We start from the raw sequence: 19906 nt of genomic DNA, 5'->3' as shown, positions 1-19906 counted from the left end.
ACGATGGCTGGGGCTTCCCTAGAGCCGGTGTCCTGGGCAGAACGCTAGTACAGGCTCTACTCCGGGACTCTGTGGAATTCCCTGACATCGCTGTCCATATATGGACAGTGTTGTCAGGGTCTTTCCCAGAGCGGAGTCCCAGGCAGAGCGCTAGTCATCGCTGTCCACATATGGACAGCCATGTCTGACGCTTCCCCAGAGCTGGAGTCATGGGCAGAGCACTAGTATGGACTCTGGGGAAGCCTCTGACATTGCTGTCCATACATTGACAGTGATGTCAGGGGCTTCCCCAGAGCAGGAGTCCCAGTGATGTCAGGAGAACAGCTGGAGTCCCAGGAAGAGCCTACTAGCGCTCTGCCTGGGACTCCAGCTCTGGGGTTGCCCCTGACATCCATGTCCATATATGGACAGTGATGTCAGGAGCACAGCTGGAATCCCAGGCAGAATGCTAGAAGCGGCTCTGCTCTGGGACAGCCCCCGACATCACTTCCGGACCAGGAGGATCCCCTGACGTCACTGTGTATGGACAGTGACGTCAGGGGCTACAACAGTAGAGGAATCCCCAGCCAAAGCGTTGGCAAACGCTCTTGCTGGGGATTCCACTCCTAGAGGGAGCCCCAATGGAGATATCTACTTGGGGTGTGTGTGGCATTATCTGCAGAGGGCACTGTGGCAGCATCTGCGGAGGGCACTGTGGCAGCATCTGCGGAGGGCACTGTGGCAGCATCTGCGGAGGGCACTGTGGCAGCATCTACGGAGGGCACTGTGGCAGCATCTACGGAGGGCGCTGTGGCAGCATCTACGGAGGGCGCTGTGGCAGCATCTACGGAGGGCACTGTGGCAGCATCCACAGAGAGCACTGTGGCATTATCTAAAAAGGGGCTGCCCAATCTTGACGTGTGTCTGCCAAACACTACTAACTGAGCCGCCGTACTGTATTTAGCGACACTTAAACTGGATTGTTGAAATAAGCATGTGGAGAAATATCTCAAATTTTAAACCTAGTGGTATTATTATAGTAATATAGTGTTATAGTAGATCAAATAACTAATTGATTAACAATAATTTTGTAATGTATCAAATTTGGAAGTAATGCGACCCATCAACTTCCCATTTTTTCTATATGTGGCCCACTTACCCGGCCGAGTTTGAGACCCCTGCTCTAGAGCATCTCTGGTTACAAGACTATTACCGATTACCTTAGCGGCATTACCGAATTTTGTGGCATCACTGGGTTCGACGTGGTCACATATCGTGTTAACATAATTTGACAGTTGTATATTGCAGGGTTCAGGGAGATCAAGAGGGTAACATATCTTATTATCACACTTTTCAACAGAGTTTAGAGGGTCATCAGCAACATCTGAAGTAACTGTCTGAGATACTAACCGTCCCAGGTCAGAACCTAAAAAGGCCAGGGCTACATCTAGACTATTTGTAGCACTACTGTTTGATTTTAACTATTGAGCTACAGCTGAAGTCCAAATGAGAACATTCAGTTGCATATAAGCTTGTGGACTGCAGCTGTCACTCAATAGTTAAAGTTAATTTGTAGTACTACAAAGAGTCCAGGTGTAGCCCTGGCTTAAGACCGTGGTAAGATTGTTTTTTTTTAGACATTCCCACTTCTTTTAACCCCCCCTCCCTCCGATCACGGTACGCCCCCACCATAGGCAAAGCAGAGTAAACTCCCCCAATCCCTATGACCATCAGGGTTTTCCCTAGAATTATAACCTCAGAAGACACAAGTTCATGACAGACCAGGGTCATCTCCGCACCGGTGTCTTTCAGCCCCAAAGTGACAGTATTGCCCACAGTAACCAACTGGATATTGACACTGGGCTTCTGCTCAATCCTACCCACAAACAAAACCGCTGTAGAGGAAACGGGTGGCTTGGGTGCGGGGATATACTTTTTTTCAGGGCAGATCGTGCTGGCATGTCCCAATTTGTTCCACACAAAACACCTACAGGAATCCAACACCGTCCTGTTGGGGGAAAAGGGGCAGTACCCACTGAGGGTCGGTTGGGAGTGTAAAGATGTTTGCAGTCAGCCTGCCCCCTCTCCTCCAGATGGCAACCGCAAGCCTCCGCATCTCTGGTACATGGTTGGCAACTGCTATCTGGACTGCGTTCTTGGGCTTCCGGTCCATTACAAAATATCGCACTTCCACTGGGCAAATGTGCAAACATTGATCTTTACCCAACTGGTCACCAAAGGTAGTAAGGAATAATCCGCAGATCCACTGCTGGAGGTTGGTTCGCAGACCATCCACCACATCGGAGCAGATGTTATTAAGTCCACATTGCAATGTCCAGAATCTTTTGCAATTTACCTCCGGGTTTAGGTTATATTTCCAGATCAAGGCTTGTTTAATGGCATTATAATCCCCATCCTGGTCTTGGGGAAGTGCCGCAAACACTTCCTTTTGCCTCTTAACCCTGGTGTTAAGTACCCAGCCTATTGCTCACTGTGTAGCTGGTACGGTCTGCAAGTCTTTTCGAATCCTCTTTGGAAAGTGTCCAGGTCCCCACCTTTTTCCATAATAGGAAAGTGCTCTAAACAGGTTCTGAATGATGTAGTATCACTGGACTGACAGTTCTGTGGAGTAGAACTGTGTATTTAGAGTCGTGCTAACTCCAGCTGGTACTTTCACTCTTTCCGGTCTTGTCGTTCTGCTTACCCTGCCTAGAGCTCTGAAAACTCTCGCTCTGCTTGGCGTTCACTGCATATGCATTTGAGGGTCACACTCACCCATCTCTTAATGAATTAGTGTGAAATGAGTCCACTATGAGAAATGCTGCTGGTATCTTCTAAGTCAGGCAGTTCCGGAGCCAGGTCACTTGATAACCGTGTGCTATATCGGTCCCTAGCTCCGGTACCACACGGCATTGGTGCTTGGCATCATCCTCTACCAGTGCCCAGATTAGCATTTCTTTAATTTTTTTAGTCCCATCATTATGATTTGCTGCCTCATCTATTTGCTTTAATAGTAGATTCTCTGCTGCTTCCATTATACTTGGAGACTTAGGCCTAGTTCACACAGAGTTTTTTGACAAGCAGAAAAAAAAAAAATTTAAAATTTTGAGGCAGGCTTTTAATTGTCAGCATTTGTTGATGCTTTTTTTTTCCGTTTTTTTTTTGCTGCGTTTTTTTTGCCCACAGTCAATGTATGTAATGTAAAAAATGCTCCAGATGAGTGCTGCAGGTTTTTTCTGACTCCCATTGATTTCAATGGGAGGACACAGGCTGAAATCGCTTGAAGAAAGAGCATGCCGCTTTTTTTTTTTCCACGAAAGCCACCCGGGAAAAAACGCCTCTGCCTCCCAATGAAATCAATAGTGGACAATTCTGAGAATTTCTTGATGCTGATTCAGACGCTGTGTGAACTTACCCTTATAATAGACAGAATTTTACATATAAGCAAACCCCTCCCCCTTCTTATTAGTACTATAGTTTCTAAACTGACTGTAAGGGTATGTGCACACACACTAATTACGTCCGTAATTGACGGACGTATTTCGGCCGCAAGTACCGGACCGAACACACTGCAGGGAGCCGGGCTCCTAGCTTCATACTTATGTACGATGCTAGGAGTCCCTGCCTCTCCGTGGAACTACTGTCCCGTACTGAAAACATGATTATAGTACGGGACAGTTGTCCTGCAGAGAGGCAGGGACTCCTAGCATCGTACATAACTATGATGCTAGGAGCCCGGCTCCCTGCACTGTGTTCGGTCCGGTACTTGCGGCCGAAATACGTCCGTCAATTACGGACGTAATTAGTGTGTGTGCACATACCCTTACCCTGCATATTAACAGCCCGGTCCTAGCGATCATCCAGCCATGTCTCACTTATCCCCACTATGTCACAATTCTCCACCAGCATTATCCACAAATTCTTCGATGCGGCTTCTGGCATTAGATAATACACCCCCCATTTCCATTTCCTAGCCCCAGCTCACTAGCTATGCCTCCTTCCCCTCCTGGACAGTCATTGCCCACCTTCGAGAAGTCGAACCAGTTCTCCAAGTAACCAAATCCCTCCTTCCTACACCAATTCTTTAGGCACTTATTTACCTCCCTAATCTTCCGCTGCCTCTCTGGTGTAGCACGTGGTACAGGTATTATTTCGGCAAATACTTAATACCCAATTCCCTGAAATCATGTTTTAGGACCTTCCACCTACCTCTAACTTTGTCATTGGTGCCAATGTAGACCATGACCGCTGAATCTACACTAGTCCCTCCCAATAATCTGAGTGTACATCCGCTAATCTGTGGTTCTGGATCTCTGATCTGACTGATGTAATCCTCTGATTTTGTCTAGAGAAAAAATGGCTGCTGTAGGATCTTTATTCCCATCAGAAGCAAATGTAAAAACATCGCCAATGACCCTGAGGTTATGATAAGAGGGCAATGAATTGGTGATTCTATAAGCCTTCGGCCTCATGCACACTTCCGTGTGCTGTTGAACGGCCGCTAATGACAGTTCCGTGAATCATGGACCGCACATAGATGGCTTCCGTGTGCAGTCCGTTGTTTCACGTACCATATCAATGCAAAGGCTGAGACTGTTCCGTCAAAAATGGGCAGGATTAGGACCTGCCCTATTTTTGACGGAACGGCCACACGGTTCCGTTAAAACAACGGAAGTGTGCATGGCCCCATTGAAATGAATGTGTCGGGTACTATCAGTTAAAAAAAAAAATGGATAGCACCCTGACGAAAAAAACTGAAGTGGGCATGAGGCCCTCCTTTGAGGCAGGGGTGGATTTTAGCCGGTTCTCCTGAACCGTTTTGTTCAAATAACAGCCGGTTCACAGTCAAAAGACAGAGGGCAGTTGCTAAAGGGACTTAACCCTTTCCTAATAATCATTAGACTAGAAAGTCATTTTAGCCAATAACATACAATAGCTGCTTTTGCAGAGCCATTTTTCCAGAATTATTATGACTAGATGTTAGGAGCAGTAGGTATATTCCTGCACACTTGTCATCTCCCAGCTGCTGAGGCAACTGCTACACCGCTGAATCAACAGTGTTGGTCAGATGTCCACATTGAGGGTCACCGTGGCTAGTTTAGAGAGAGAGTGACCTGATTGGTCTGCCTGCCCTTAAGAATCCCTGGCCTCAGACTGAAGGCGTCTGTTATAGTACTTGCTATGTGTGTTTGTCATGTGATTCGGATCATGTGTTCCGGTCTGGTATTGTTTTTCCAGCTTTGCGTAAGTATTTTCTCAGTCCGTGTTTGCTTCCGTTTAGCCCCATTAGTTTGTTAGTTTTGTTCTGTTTTATTGTGTTCTATTCTGCTTGTATAGTTTGCGCTGTTTTTATTGCCTCTGGTTCCTAGCATTTTCCCGGGGCTGTGTTAGGGACAGTGTCTGCAGCTTAGGGACAGTGACATTTAATGGTGTTGTATTCAGTTCTTAGGGACAGATCCAGGGATATAAATAGTTTATCTTGTTATTATCTACCATCATACGTTTGGTTTCCCTCATCTGACTGTTATCATTACCTATTGTCCGTGGTTACCATCACCTGGCTGTTATCACCCATTATCCGGGTGTTCTCTTCATCTGTCTGACATCATATTGTTCCATCCATGTCTTCAATCGGTGAGTCCCTGTTTCTTGGATTTTTGTTGCCTGTCAGTATTGTGAGGCTGGGTTCACACGAGCATGTTACGTCCGTAAAAGACGGAACGTATTTCGGCCGCAAGTCCCGGACCGAACACACTGCAGGGAGCCGGGCTCCTAGCATCATAGTTATATACGATACTAGGAGTCCCTGCCTCTGCGTGGAACTACTGTCCCGAACTGAAAACATGATTACAGTACGGGACAGTTGTCCTGCAGCGAGGCAGGGACTCCTAGCATTATACATAACTATGATGCTAGGAGCCCGGCTCCCTGCAGTGTGTTCGGTCCGGGACTTGCGGCCGAAATACGTTCCGTCCTTTACGGACGTAACATGCTCATGTGATCCCAGCCTGATACGTACTCTGTCAATCCCTTCCCTTTCGACTGTCCGGTTGGTTCACAATTCGGGTCTGCTGTAGTCCTGCCATCTTGCTGCCAGCCCACGTCGTTGCACTAGATATAACTTGCACATTAGGAAAATTGTTAATATTGCTGAATCATCTATAAACGTGTATGCTACACTTACAGTATTGTGCAAAAGTTTTTAGGCAGTTGTAGAAAAATGCTGCAAAGTAAGTGCTTTCAAAAATAGAAGTGTTAATAGCTTTTTTTTTTTTGCAATTAACCAAATACAACCAAATGAATGAAATCAAATCAAAATTTGGTGTGACCGCCTTTTGCCTTTAAAACAGCATCAATTCTTCGAGGTACAATTGCACAAAGTCATGGATTTTGTAAGATTACAGTCAGGTGTCTCATTAACCAATTATACTAAGCAGGAAATTATCATCATCATTTTCATATGTAGGTTGAAGCACAGTCATAAACTTTAACAGAAACCGCCGTGGAGGCTTAAAACTGGATGAGGAACAGCCAAACTCTGCTACAAATGTGAGGTTGTGGAAGACATGGTAAAACTGAGCACAGCAACAAAGCCAAGGTAGTTATACTGCATCACTTAAATATGAGCAGTACTGCAGCACTGCCGTAATTCAGTGGTCGGAGCAATCTTCTTATGGCACCGATCACTGCATGACTTCCGATGCCCATAAAAATATAAGTCAGTAGTATGGCATTGGTTTAATCAAGAGAACGTATCCAAATGCTCCGGGAAATACGTCCAACATACGGCCTGTACATCACGGACCAAACACGGCCATGTGAAGCAAGCCTTAACCTGTATGGCAAATAGATGTCCAGAAAAAGTTTTCACATTTCAGAAGCATTAATAAGCATCCGTCATACTAGAGCCTCCTGAATTTGCTGATACAAAGAGGGGTAGATTAACTATTCAAAATGCGCCAGAATTCTGGCGCACATGCCGTGGGCCACATTTATTAACTGTTAACTTTTTGCGCTATGCTTGACAAGGGGTGGGGCTTTGATGAAAAATAGGCGTGGTCTAGTGGAAAGCGGTTGTGGCTTAAAATGTGCCATTGTGTGCCTAAAAAATGGCACAAAAAACTGGGGTGAACTAAGCCTAAGAGGTAGAATAAGGAAGGAAATGTGTCTAACATATCTATCAAGGTCCGCCAAATTCCCAATACAGAGTGTGCCACTAAATTTAGCGCATCTTCTGACTGCCTGGTCTAAGTTTACGCTGTCTAAACCTTAGAACTCCGATTTTACCTACTACAAGTGCTAATTAATAGTTTTGTAACTAGTTGTTCTCTGCACCTTAGCGCCCTCCATTCCTTTCTTGACTCCTGACCAAATACGGTTGAAGTAGAGAACGATTCTATGCCGTATCTCGTCTTCACATTGCTCCAACTCCACAATCTCCAGTAGATAAATTGTGGGCTGAATGTTTTAGTGAATTGCACAAATTTGGCCACCACAAATCTTTACAACACCAACTTTGGCAGGAGCCATGCAACCAAGATTTATTTAGCGAGGGATTATGAAGAGTAGGATTATTATTCGTCTCCAAGTAAACCCTTTTATGCCTGCAGATGCTAAACTGCTGTATTAGCAACAGCGGCGGTGATCATTCCGGTTAAATCTCAATCTCCCTTCCAAAGAAATACAGAGGGTAAATTACTTTCAATGGGATTTCTTTCCTTTAGCTAGGCCAAAGCATGATGACAAAAGACAATGGGCAGTCGTACAGGTGTTAAAAGGAAAAGGTCTACCAGCCTGACACAGGCCAAAGGGACACACTTTTTGCTTCCGTCGGGTCAATGGAGTCCTATAGACACGTTGGCATGTATGTACTCGAAGTACATGCTAAATGTAGGGCAAAAACTTTAATATATCTATGAATTGTATCAGAACCTGATTCAGTCTGTTCCTTTACAACAGCCCCAGTGTGAACTTAGATGTGATTGGTAACAGCTCGATCCTGTGTGTCAGAGACACACAGAACCCGCTGACACGAAACCCGTCAGCGCCGCTGACCCGACTGGTTCAGTTAAAGTCAGAGGCGTAACTAGAAAAGACTGAGCCCCATTGCAAACCTTTGACTGGGCCCTCCCTTACAACCAACATCCCCCACACTCACCCTCCTGAAAATGAACATTTATCAGTTCTGTGTGCAATGTAAAAATACAGCTAGGCTGCAAAGTGTACACTTGTTAACTTTTGGTTACAGGGTTACGACAATTGTAACAAACCATTAGGCCCCATGATCTGCTGCGGAAGGGTAAGTATGACCTAAGGAAATCTATCGTTAGGGCAAAACTTTATTATTCTGTTAGGCTACAATATAGCACGGACCAGTTTTTCATACTGGTGATCAGTATATGATCGGTAGGGGATCCAACACACAGACCCCGCACCGATTAGCTGTTTCGACGGCCTCCGGACACAGGATGTTATGCAATGTTCAGTGCCGGAAGCAAATGGCTCCGTACTCTGTATAGCGGCCGTGCTGCAGAACTGCAACTCTGTTCCTATTCACTTGACCGCAGCCTGGCCCGCTATACTGTGACCGGAGCCATCTGCTTCTGGCAAAGAAATCCGGTGCCTGGAGGCAGCTGACCGGTACGGGGTCCAGATATTGGACCCCCACAAATTATATAGTGATGACCTATCCCGTGGATCGGTCATCAGTATGAAAACCTGATCCGTGCCCAGACAACCCTTTTTAGAATTCAGATTCAGCTGTTGCCTTACAGTTAGATTCCTGAGAGGCGGAGAGGTCTTTGAGTTATTTCGGGGCAATGTCTATAAATCACTGAAGATTGGTCATGTGAAGAAGGCTGCAAGGGCCTTTTTCTAGACTCCGCCTAGACATTTCAATTTGTGTGCGTGTGATTTGGCACCAGTTTTAACTAAGAGTTTGAACTTCTCCTGGTTCCACTGCTTTAAGAAACAGGTTATTGTACCAGTCCCAAAGAAGGCATCTGCTGTATCAATGAACGATTCCGCTAGTAGTGATGAAATGTTATGAAAAATTGGTTTTGTCCCACATTAGCGAGGTGCTGTCGGGTAAAGCAGATCATTAATTTGCATATAGTAGGGGAAAAGATCTACAGAGGATGTTGTAGCTCTGGCTACGCACAGATATGATCTTGAGTCATGTAATGCTTGTTGCTGTTATGCGAGAGTTCTGTGTATTTTAGTTTAGTCTCCAACACGGTGGTACCCTCGCACCTCATTGTAAATTTAGGGAAGCTAGGTTTGTCAACAGAATTATGTAGTTGGCTGCTGAACTTTGACTGGTAGGCAGCAGGTAGTTGGTGTCTGAGATCGGATATTGTTACCGCGTATGCCAAATTTAGGGGTGCCGCATGGATGCTGTATATGGAGCCCTATATTGTTTTCTTTTTACACCTCAGATTGCGGTACATGTCCCAAGGATAATACCGGACTAAAATATGCAGATGACATGACACTGATGAAAGGCGAGGACTTCGGGTCCTTTTACAATGGCCATTTTGGCCGAACGACGTTCAACGAAACGGCTCGTTGATCAGCTCTCGTTTGCTCCTTTCACATGGAGCTATGTATGGGAAGGAGCGATCGTTACTACGATCACTCGTCCCCTTACATTTCTTTCATGTCAGCAGCACGTCTCCCTGTTTACACACCAAGATGCGCTGCCGACCATGATAATATTTTAGTCTGAAAAAAACGATACCATCAGCCGATGAATGATCATTTGCTAGTTCATCTGCGAATCGTTGCCCTGTTTACACAGGGCAATAATCGGGAACGAGCGTTCTGTGAACGCTCGTTTTCCTGATAATTTCTCAGTGTAAAAGGTCCTTAGATGTGATCGATATGAGCTGTATCCGGTGTCCGAGACACACAAGACCTGCTCTGAGAAAGCCGTCAGTTCAGCTGAACAGATGGAATCGGATGAGAGAGAGAGCGATACATCTTCAGAATACAAAGAAGCTGTATCGTAAAAAATAAACCATTTTTTTTCATAAAAGTTCATTTCAAAGTTGCTTAAAAACACATAAGACATTGATTTATTTAAAAAGAATTCTTACAAAAGGTGTACATAGCCTTTAAGGGTGCATACAAATGTAGATTCAAATCCATAATTTATCTGTAAGATTTACCCTATAAAAAAATTTGTGAGTCCTGGGAATATAAAAATAAAATGGATTTAGGAGCGTTTAATACATATTTAAAGGAGAGGAACTAAATCAATAAAATGACCTGGGAGTGTTGATGTTAAAAATGATAGGTTGGACATACAAAGGCTGGTTTATGTAGAAAGGCACCTTAGATGTGATCGTACTCACTGTTAAAAAATACAGGGACATTTATCCTATTCTTAATGGTAGTTAATAATGAGTAGCATGGAGTTAGTTTGATGAAGGGAAATTATCCAGGTATCCTGGTGAGGTCGGGATGATACCAACCCTAATAACAGAGCCCTCCTTAATTTGTTGATGCATAGTATCAACTTTAGTTATTACCTTTACACCTCAGCGTTATGCCCCATTCAAGCGGCAGTAATGCGGTCTCATTTTAGCGTCTATATGACTGCAAATTCCGGTCCGACCATGGGTCTAATGACATGAACTAACAGAATTATAGATCCCCTATGATGCTGTTAGTTCAGGTCAGGCTGGGATTTAGAGCCATAATACGGTGAAATGAAGCTGCATTACAGGTGTCTTAATGAGGCCTTACACTGTCATGACGACATGGTTAAAATAATTAGGAGACTCCATGTTGCACCCATAACTCCAAATTGTTCCACCTCAAGTTATCCAGGAGACAAGCCACGGATTGGATATTTTAGCAGTTTGCAAAAATTCGGACACCACCAAATTGTCACATCTCAATAATATAAATTGTGTCTAGGACACGCTGGGGCCATGCACCCAAGATTTATTTAGTAAGGGACTATGAAAGGGAGTATTAAAGGGGTCATCTGAGCACGGGACGGCTTTTCATACTGATGACCTAACTACAGGATAGGTCATCAGTATATGATTGGTGGTGGTCCGACACCCCGACCCCGCAGCCATCAGCAGTTCTGGCTGCCTCCCGGCACCTGATGTTATGGGGTTGCCGGTGTCAGAGGCAGATGGCTCTGTATAGCGACCAAGCTGCGGTACTGCAGAATGGCCCCTATACTGTGACCGGAGCCATCTGTTTCCGGCACTGACCACTGCATAACATCCGGCTGTCTGCGGGCAACGGAACAGCTGATAGGTGCGGGGTCCAGGTGTCGGATCCCCACCGATCACATACGGACGACCTATCATGTGGATAGGTCATTAGTATGAAAAATCGCCCCGTGTCCAGGCAACCCCTTGAATACTAGTAGCTGTTAAGCAGAGCCTCCTTTGTCTGCAAATGCGAAACTGAATTTGATCTGACGCATGAGGGTCATGTGGCCTGTTAAACCGCACTTATTTCCAAGGGGTTATAGGGTGTAAAGGACTTACAAGGTTAGTGGTTTTCTTCAACCGGATCCTTTAACTGTTCCCATTTTGTCTTACCGGAAGTAAGCAGTCTATGAATGCACAAATATAATCTGCAACAACGTGAGTTTCTTCTAACTCCCATGCCAATTTCTCATGGCTCTTTCAGCATTTTGGATAAGGGGGCATCCTAAGGCTGGATTCACACGAGCACATTACGTCCGTAATGGATGGAACGTATTTCGGCCACTAATCCCGGACCGAACACACTGCAGGGAGCCGGGCTCCTAGCATCATAGTTCTGTACAACGCTAGGAGTCCCTGCCTCGCTGCCGGACAACTGTCCCGTACTGTAATCATGTTTTCAGTACGGGACAGTAGTTCCACGGAGAGGCAGGGACTCCTAGCGTTGTACATAACTATGATGCTAGGAGCCCGGCTCCCTGCACTGTGTTCTGTCCGGGACTTGCGGCCGAAATACGTTCCGTCCATTACGGACCGAACATGCTCGTGTGAATCCAGCCTCAGGCAGGTGGCTGCTTCTTTAGCACAAACTACATTTTTTAACAGTCGGATCGTTCGGACGGCTTCTTCGCCGTGTGCGTTTTCTGATGTTTAACAAGATGTGATTTCTGAATAAAGCGTTTACCGCATTCTGGACATGTAAATGGCTTGTCCTCTGTGTGAATTCTTTGATGCTCAATCAGATGAATTTTCTGTATAAATCCTTTCTCACATTTTGAACAAGAAAATGGTTTCTCCCCTGTGTGAGTTCTCAGATGTCTCTCTAGATGTGATTTCCTGGCAAAACATCTCCCGCATTCTGAACATAAAAATGGCTTATCTCCTGTGTGAATTCTCTGATGTTCGACAAGAATTGATTTCTTGGTGAAACTTTTCCCACATTCTGAACATGCATATGGTTTCTCCCCTGTGTGAACTCTGAGATGCTCAACAAGAACTGATTTCTTGGTAAAACATTTCCCACATTCCATACATGAAAACGGTCTCTCATCTCTATGAATTCTCTTGTGTATATAAAGATTAAAGGCATTTTTATAATGTTTCCCACACTCATAACATTGATATATTTTATCCTCTTTATGTCCTTTATTTTGTTTAACAGTCTGTAAATGTTCAAATAAAGTCTCCTTGTAGTTACTCAGATCCGAAGAAGTTGTGTGAGGCATATCTTTAAGTTCTGCTTCATAATCTGGAGATAAAGGATATTCCTGTAATTGTTCGGCACAGTCATCAGCTGGGAGAAGAAATACATTTTATATTATTTCCAAACATGCAATAAATTATACCTGATATAGATCAACTTTGTAATTGACTGTCAAAATTCTGTTGTATTTTCTTTGAAAATTCTGTATAAAGTTACTGCTACTTGGTGTCCCCTTTCCTGTAATCTGCTGTCCACCACCTATTGTCCGGCCCTAGTTACAGACGGACTGCAGAAAGCAGGGGGGTGGTGTCTCTTCACTGCCTGCTAATAGAAACCTATGGAAGAGGTGGGGGGAATCAGGAGGAGAGAGCAGAGAGAGAGAGAGACCCCCAGACATGTTGCCCATAGAAGTCTTTGGAGAAGAAAGGGGAGCATGAAAAGAAAGAGACCTAGATATGCTGCCTAAACCAGTCTGAGGGGAGGGGGAAAAGGAGGTGGGAGTAGGAAGAGAATACGGCACAAACACACTGCCTATATAAGTCTATGGACAGAGAAGGAGGGAGCAGAGTAAGAAAGACACACAGACGTGCTGCAGGTTCCTGGTAAGTTTTGTATCTCAACACAGTGCTGGATTCTCATCTACACTGCTGTACAATCTCCTCCATGCTGCAGGAGCTTCTTTATATATGTGATAGGAGAACAGGATCATTTTCTTCTATGTGTGTTGCGTATAGAAGACTTGATAGCTATTAGGCTCCACCCACTAGCTCAGAGACAACTGAGAATTAGAGACCGAGCCTGCAGAGGGGAAAACTGCTGAAAACAGGTCATATAATATATTATTCTTCATGTACACACATATGACCGCTTATTCTAAAAAGTACCCTGAAAAGTTAGGTACGTTTTGAACAAAAATAATTTGTTTTTGCATCGCCGCATTCCAAGAGCTTTTTTATCATCCCGTCAATGTAGCGAGACAAGATGTCGTTTTCATTGGTACCATGTTAGGATTCATTAGACTTATTGATAAACTTTTTTGGGGGGTAGCTGGAAAAAAAAAGCTTCCACCATTATTTTGTAGTTTTTTTTTGCCTTTGCAGGGATTAAAAGGATCCTGTCAAATTGACGATTGAATACAATACATTAGTATTGCAGTAAATAGTGCAAGCGATCCAACTATCGTTGGTTCAAATCCCCTAGGGGACTAATGAAAAAAGAATTGCTGTTTTGTGGCCAGATTAGCTCCCCAAAAAAATGAAATAAAAAGTGATAAAAAAGCCGCATGTACCAATAAAAACTACAGGTGGTCCGTCATACCGCTCAATCGACGGAAAAATGAAGTTTTGCCTCTCAAAATGTGGAGACACAAAACCAGTTTTTTTTAAACGAATAGTTTTTGCTTTGTACAAGTGGTAAAACCTAATAAACCGTATAAATTTGGTATCGCCGTAATCATATCAACCTGTAGTATAAAGTTAAGTTGTTGTTCTTACCACACGATGAATGCAGTAAAAATAAAACAATGGTGGAATTAGAGTTGTCACAATACCAGAATCTGACCTTCGCTACTGATACTTTGTGTAGTATTGTAATTCATGATGCCAAGGCAATACTTTGTCTACCATATAAGAATAAAAAATTACAATAAAAAGTCCTTCCATTTCGTGATGTGAGGGACGTGGCTGCACAGCTTAGAATCGAAATACATCAATTCATCAGTTTGTGATTAATGGAAAATGTTGAACGTTTCAAGTACTTAGCGAATTCTGAAGGAGTTACAATTTCTGTACAAAGTGGTAAAAAAAAATGTTTTTTTAACACTTGTATCATTGTAGCTTGCATTGTCCCAAAATAAGATCAGGTCGAATTAGAGAGGTCTATACTAAGTGATGATGACTCACCTGGGCTGATATCTACAGCAATTTCTTCTTCCTTATACTGATGGTCAACCTTCATATACAAGTCTTCTTCTTCCAAAACTTTAACTTTTATATTGATCAGATCTTCACTCTGATTCAAAATGTGGAACAAATAATAAGCAAATAAGAAAAATGTTAGGAGTATATTCGAAAGATTCATCCTGATTCACTAATACATCAATATATAGAGAATTTACAGAGATCTCGGCTCCATCTACCTCATGATCCAGAGGAACATAATGGTTCTCCTGTGGACAATCCGAATATACAGGACTGGGACATCTCTCTGGTGAATTTCTCTTACAATATCCGACTGTAGGAAAAACACACAAAAACCAAATACATTATTTGTATGCAATTATCAGATGATAGGTGTCCTCTAACATGGCCTGATGAAGACGCCGGTCCGGCGTTGAAACGCGTAGCCTCTTCTGTCTATAATTAAAAATTTCTACTTCATGCCTGCCTAAGCCTTGTTGACATTTATGACTATAGCAGCGCCTTTGGTCCTTTTTTATGCTTTTGACAACAAACTCCGTTTTGTTTGTGTACGGACCCGGCAGCAGCTTTCTTATTCTTGTGACACCTGCCAGTGTCTACAATCTAAGGTGAGCACATTTTGATTATTAGCTGCTCCTTTGTTTGTCTCGCTTTTATTTGCACTATGTGGCGCCGTGTCTTTTTTACTCTCTTTTAGTATGGCCTGACCTGGGCAGTGTAAGCAAGCGCCGATCAACGAGAGAGCTCCGTTTTGGAGACTACCGATCATTACCACAATTACACATCTTCATACATTTCTATCGTGTTGGCAGCACATTTCTCTGTTTACCCGGTAATGTGAGGGGCCGGTTCTCCTCCATCATGACGTCCTTGTACAGATCCCTCTTACCCGGTGATGTGAGGGTCTGGTGGTCCTCCATCATGACGTCCTTGTACAGATCCCTCTTACCCGGTGATGTGAGGGTCTGCTGGTTCTCAATCATGACGTCCTTGTACAGATCCTTGTGTCCTTCTAAATACTCGAACTCCCCCATGGAGAAATAGACGGCGACATCCTGACACCTTATAGGAACCTGATACACAACGATACAGTCATCATCCCGACACCTTCATAGCGTTACTATATAATATCCCGTTATTCCCAGCATTCCCGGTAGTCCTCACCTCTCCAGTCAGCAGCCCAATGATCTTGTTGGTGAGTTCTAGGATCTTCTGCTCGTTTTTCTTCTCATGTGTCAGTGAGTGATTTGTTGTCATCATTATTGGAGTTTGGGTCCGGCTCCATTCTAGTGACACATAGGGAAGGCAACCGGATCTCTTAATTTCACTAGATGTTAAGGTCTTCTTCACTAATGTGTAATCCTGAGTATGAAAAGAGTCCCTGATAAATATCACTACTCCGGGTCGGACTAGCCCTTCGGTGGGCCCAGACTCGAACACAAGACAACCCAATTTGGAAGTCTATGGAGCCAATCACTTGCCACTAGGGTCTATTTCTTATGGGATGCTTCACAAATTACCCATTAGATTTGTTGATGACATATCCTAGGTGTACAATGGTAACAAGAAGGACTATGATGAAATTAAAAGTGGATATGTACATGTTCTATATAAATGGATGGTAAGCCTTTAGCATCATCTCCTCTGGTGGGCCCAAGGAACCCCAGTCAGACGCTGTCACTACTTACATATCCAGAATCCTTCACTTCTTTTATTATAAAAGATGTCAAGTGACAGAAATCCCAAAGTATCTCACCTCTCCGGTCAGCAGGTAGATAATCTCCAGGGTGAGGTTTAATATTTTCTCAGTCATTTTATTTCTGTCCTTCTCTAGTGGATTGGTCAAGGAGAGTACCATTGCCCTGTAGAGGAAATTATGGAGGATCCTGTACTGAAAGAACACATCATATTTAAGAATAGTTCTTCACCAATAAGGTATTGGAAATCAATGGCTTCATGATCTTTGTCAGTCTGGTAAAGCCGATAAACCTCTACATATGAAATAGTGATGAGCATCAATAAGGTAGGTAACATTTTTATTCCTATCATTCACTAAATCCAAAAGTCTGTGGACCCTGGCTAAGAACTGTGTTGTAAACGAAGGTATTTAAAAGGGTTTTCCAGGACTTTTATATTGATGGACTATCCTTAGGATAGGCCATCAATACAAGATCGGTGGGGGCCTGACCCCTGGCACCCCTGCCGATCAGCTGTCTGAAGGGGCTGCAGTGTTTGTCAACGTGGCCTTTTCAGTGTTTACCAGGCACATACAATTCTGTAGGGGCTGTGCCAGGGATTGCAGCTCGGTCCCATTCACTTGAACTGCAGTCCCAGGCACAGCTGCTACAGAAGTCAACGGTGCTTTGCCTGTAAACTGGGATAAGGCTGTGGTGATGAATTCCGCAACCACTTCAGTCAGCTGATCACAGAGATAACAATAGTCGGACTCCCACTGATCTTATATTGATTCCTAAGGATAGGCCATCAATATAGAAGTCCTAGTTAAAACACGTTTATGTAAACACTTAAAGGGGTATTCCCATCTCAGACATTTATGACATATCCATAGAATAGGCCATAAATGTCTGATATATGCAAGTCCCAGCTCTGGAATCTGCACCTACCAAGAGATCGGGAATCCCCAAGGTCGTCCACGCCTGTTGAGATGACTGCTAAATTAGCAGGAAGGTAAGCGGGAGCTATGATGTTTACGTAACCCCCATAGAAGTGAATGGAGTTATGGAAACAGCGAGCTTGGCTGTTTCTGAAACCGCAACCACATCTGCAATGATTTCCTGCCCGGCAGGATGTGGCGGCCAGCGCAATCTTACCAGGCAGGAACGGGGTCGGGTGATCTACGACCTGGAAATAGGTGTGGGTCCCAGACCAGTCCTGTGCATATGCCATAATTGTAGGAAATGGTCAGGAGTCGTATACTCGGGCCGCTTCATATATTAGTAGTCCCCAACCAATGGCTTGGGAGCCACATCTGGCTCTTGGGTCCCCAGAAACGGTTCACAGCTGCAGACACTATGGTGCACCAGAGGCATCATGGATGTCACAGCACTGCTAAAACTTGGCATCAGGGTCATACCAATATCATTGGCAGTTAAAGGGCTATTCCTGTTTTAAAGTGATGACATATCCCTAGTATATGCCATCACTTTATAATCAGTGGGAGTCCAGCCTCTGGTACCCCCACCTGTCCTGAGAATGAAGGGGCCGAGGCGCAGATTTAGTTCTGCGTCCCCTTCACTGTTTTACCTCCAGCACAGTTCTTTGCGCAGAAGCACTTCCAGGAAGCTAAGAAGGAGACGTATCGCTAAAACAGCCCCTTCATTCACGGAATCGGGGGGGGGGGTTCCCAGAGGTTGGACCCCCATTCATCAAAGTGATGGCATATCCTAAAATATAGAGTCGATACTTCAGTGGATCTCGCTCGTTTAACTCCACGGCATCTAAGCTGTTAGAAATGGGGCGTCCCACCCCAACATTCCTGCTGCCTGATTGCGGGGTGCCGATGGTTGTCATGGCAGCCAGGGGGCCTAATGAAGGCCCTCAGGTCTGCCACCTTTGTACTCCTATTAAGCCTTGAGTGCTTAATAGGAGACTGTCAGAATCGCGATATACTGCAATACATTAATGCAATATATTGGTATTGCAGTATATAGTGCAAGCGATCAAATGATCGCTGGTTCAAGTCCCGTAGAGGACTAATAAAAAAAAAACAGTTAATTTTTTATACACACACACATATTATATATATATATATATATATATACACACACACACACATATATATATATATATACACACACACACACACACACACACACGCAATATTCTCATAGGTTTATAGAGGCCCATTTCCAGCAACCATCACTCCAGTGTTCTAATGGTACATTGTGTTTGCTAACTGTGTTAGAAGGCTAATGGATGATTAGAAAACACTTGAAAACCCTTGTGCAATTATGTTTGCACCACTGTAAACAGTTTTGCTGTTTAGAGGAGCTATAAAACTGACCTTCCTTTGAGCTAGTTGAGAATTTGGAGCATTACATTTGTGGGTTCCATTAAACTCTCAAAATGGCTAGAAAAAGAGAGCTTTCATGTGAAACTCGGCAGTCTATTCTTGTTCTTAGAAATGAAGGCTATTCCATGCGAGAAATTGCCAAGAAACTGAAGATTTCCTACAACGGTGTGTACTACTCCCTTCAGAGGACAGCACAAACAGGCTCTAACCAGAGTAGAAAGAGAAGTGGGAGGCCCCGCTGCACAACTGAGCAACAAGACAAGTACATTAGAGTCTCTAGTTTGAGAAATAGACGCCTCACAGGTCCTCAACTGGCAGCTTCATTAAATAGTACCCGCAAAACGCCAGTGTCAACGTCTACAGTGAAGAGGCGACTCCGGGATGCTGGCCTTCAGGGCAGAGTCGCAAAGAAAAAGCCATATCTGAGACTGGCTAATAAAAGGAAAAGATTAATATGGGCAAAAGCACACAGACATTGGACAGAGGAAGATTGGGAAAAAAGCGTTATGGACAGACGAATGGAAGTTTGAGGTGTTTGGATCACACAGAAGAACATGCATGGTGGAGGTAATGTGATGGTCTGGGGTTGCTTTGGTGCTGGTAAAGTGGGAGATTTGTACAAGGTAAAAGGGATTTTGAATAAGGAAGGCTATCACTCCATTTTGCAACGCCATGCCATACCCTGTGGACAGCGCTTGATTGGAGCCAATTTCATCCTACAACAGGACAATGACCCAAAGCACACCTCTAAATTATGCAAGAACTAGGGAAGAAGCAGGCAGCTGGTATTCTATCTGTAATGGAGTGGCCAGCGCAGTCACCAGATCTCAACCCCATAGAGCTGTTGTGGGAGCAGCTTGACCGTATGGTACGCAAGAAGTGCCCATCAAGCCAATCCAACTTGTGGGAGGGGCTTCTGCAAGCGTGGGGTGAAATTTCTCCCGATTACCTCAGCAAATTAACAGCTAGAATGCCAAAGGTCTGCAATGCTGGAATTGCTGCAAATGGAGCATTCCAAGACCAAAGCAAAGTCTGAAGGAGAAAATTATTATTTCAAATAAAAATCATTATTTCTAACCTTGTCAATGTCTTGACTATATTTTCTAGTCATTTTGCAACTCATTTGATAAATAGAAGTGTGAGTTTTCATGTAAAACACAAAATTGTCTGGGTGACCCCAAACTTTTGAACGGTAGTGTATACATATATATATATATATAGACACACACACACACACACACACACACACACATGTATACATATATACACCTATATATATATATATATATATACACACACACACATATAGATATATACA

The 19906-nt window shown here is 44.0% G+C and overlaps 1 protein-coding gene and 1 pseudogene across 5 annotated transcripts in view; one reads left to right on the top strand and one right to left on the bottom strand.

The window, feature by feature from the left end:
• LOC142663806 (uncharacterized) overlaps window positions 1-19906 on the top strand; it is a 75572-nt pseudogene that overhangs the window by 31523 nt on the left and 24143 nt on the right.
• LOC142663716 (uncharacterized) overlaps window positions 11931-19906 on the bottom strand; it is a 121080-nt gene continuing 113104 nt past the window's right edge. For 2 of the 5 annotated variants that reach the window (XM_075842501.1, XM_075842502.1), the window contains exons 2-7: window positions 16312-16446; window positions 15720-15917; window positions 15385-15628; window positions 14774-14868; window positions 14538-14646; window positions 11931-12726 (exon numbers count right to left, since the gene is read on the bottom strand). In XM_075842501.1, the coding sequence (XP_075698616.1) occupies window positions 12032-12726; window positions 14538-14646; window positions 14774-14868; window positions 15385-15628; window positions 15720-15917; window positions 16312-16446 (1476 nt within the window). In that variant the 3' untranslated portion in view covers window positions 11931-12031. The remainder of the gene's footprint in view (window positions 12727-14537; window positions 14647-14773; window positions 14869-15384; window positions 15629-15719; window positions 15918-16311; window positions 16447-19906) is intronic. The other 3 variants (XM_075842505.1, XM_075842506.1, XM_075842504.1) reach the window with 3 other exon arrangements.

The sequence above is a fragment of the Rhinoderma darwinii genome, chromosome 11 (assembly GCF_050947455.1).
Source record: "Rhinoderma darwinii isolate aRhiDar2 chromosome 11, aRhiDar2.hap1, whole genome shotgun sequence".
NCBI classification, from domain to species: Eukaryota; Metazoa; Chordata; class Amphibia; order Anura; family Rhinodermatidae; genus Rhinoderma; species Rhinoderma darwinii.
Note: the sequence above shows the minus strand (reverse complement) of the source record. Positions and strands in the feature narration are given on the sequence as shown.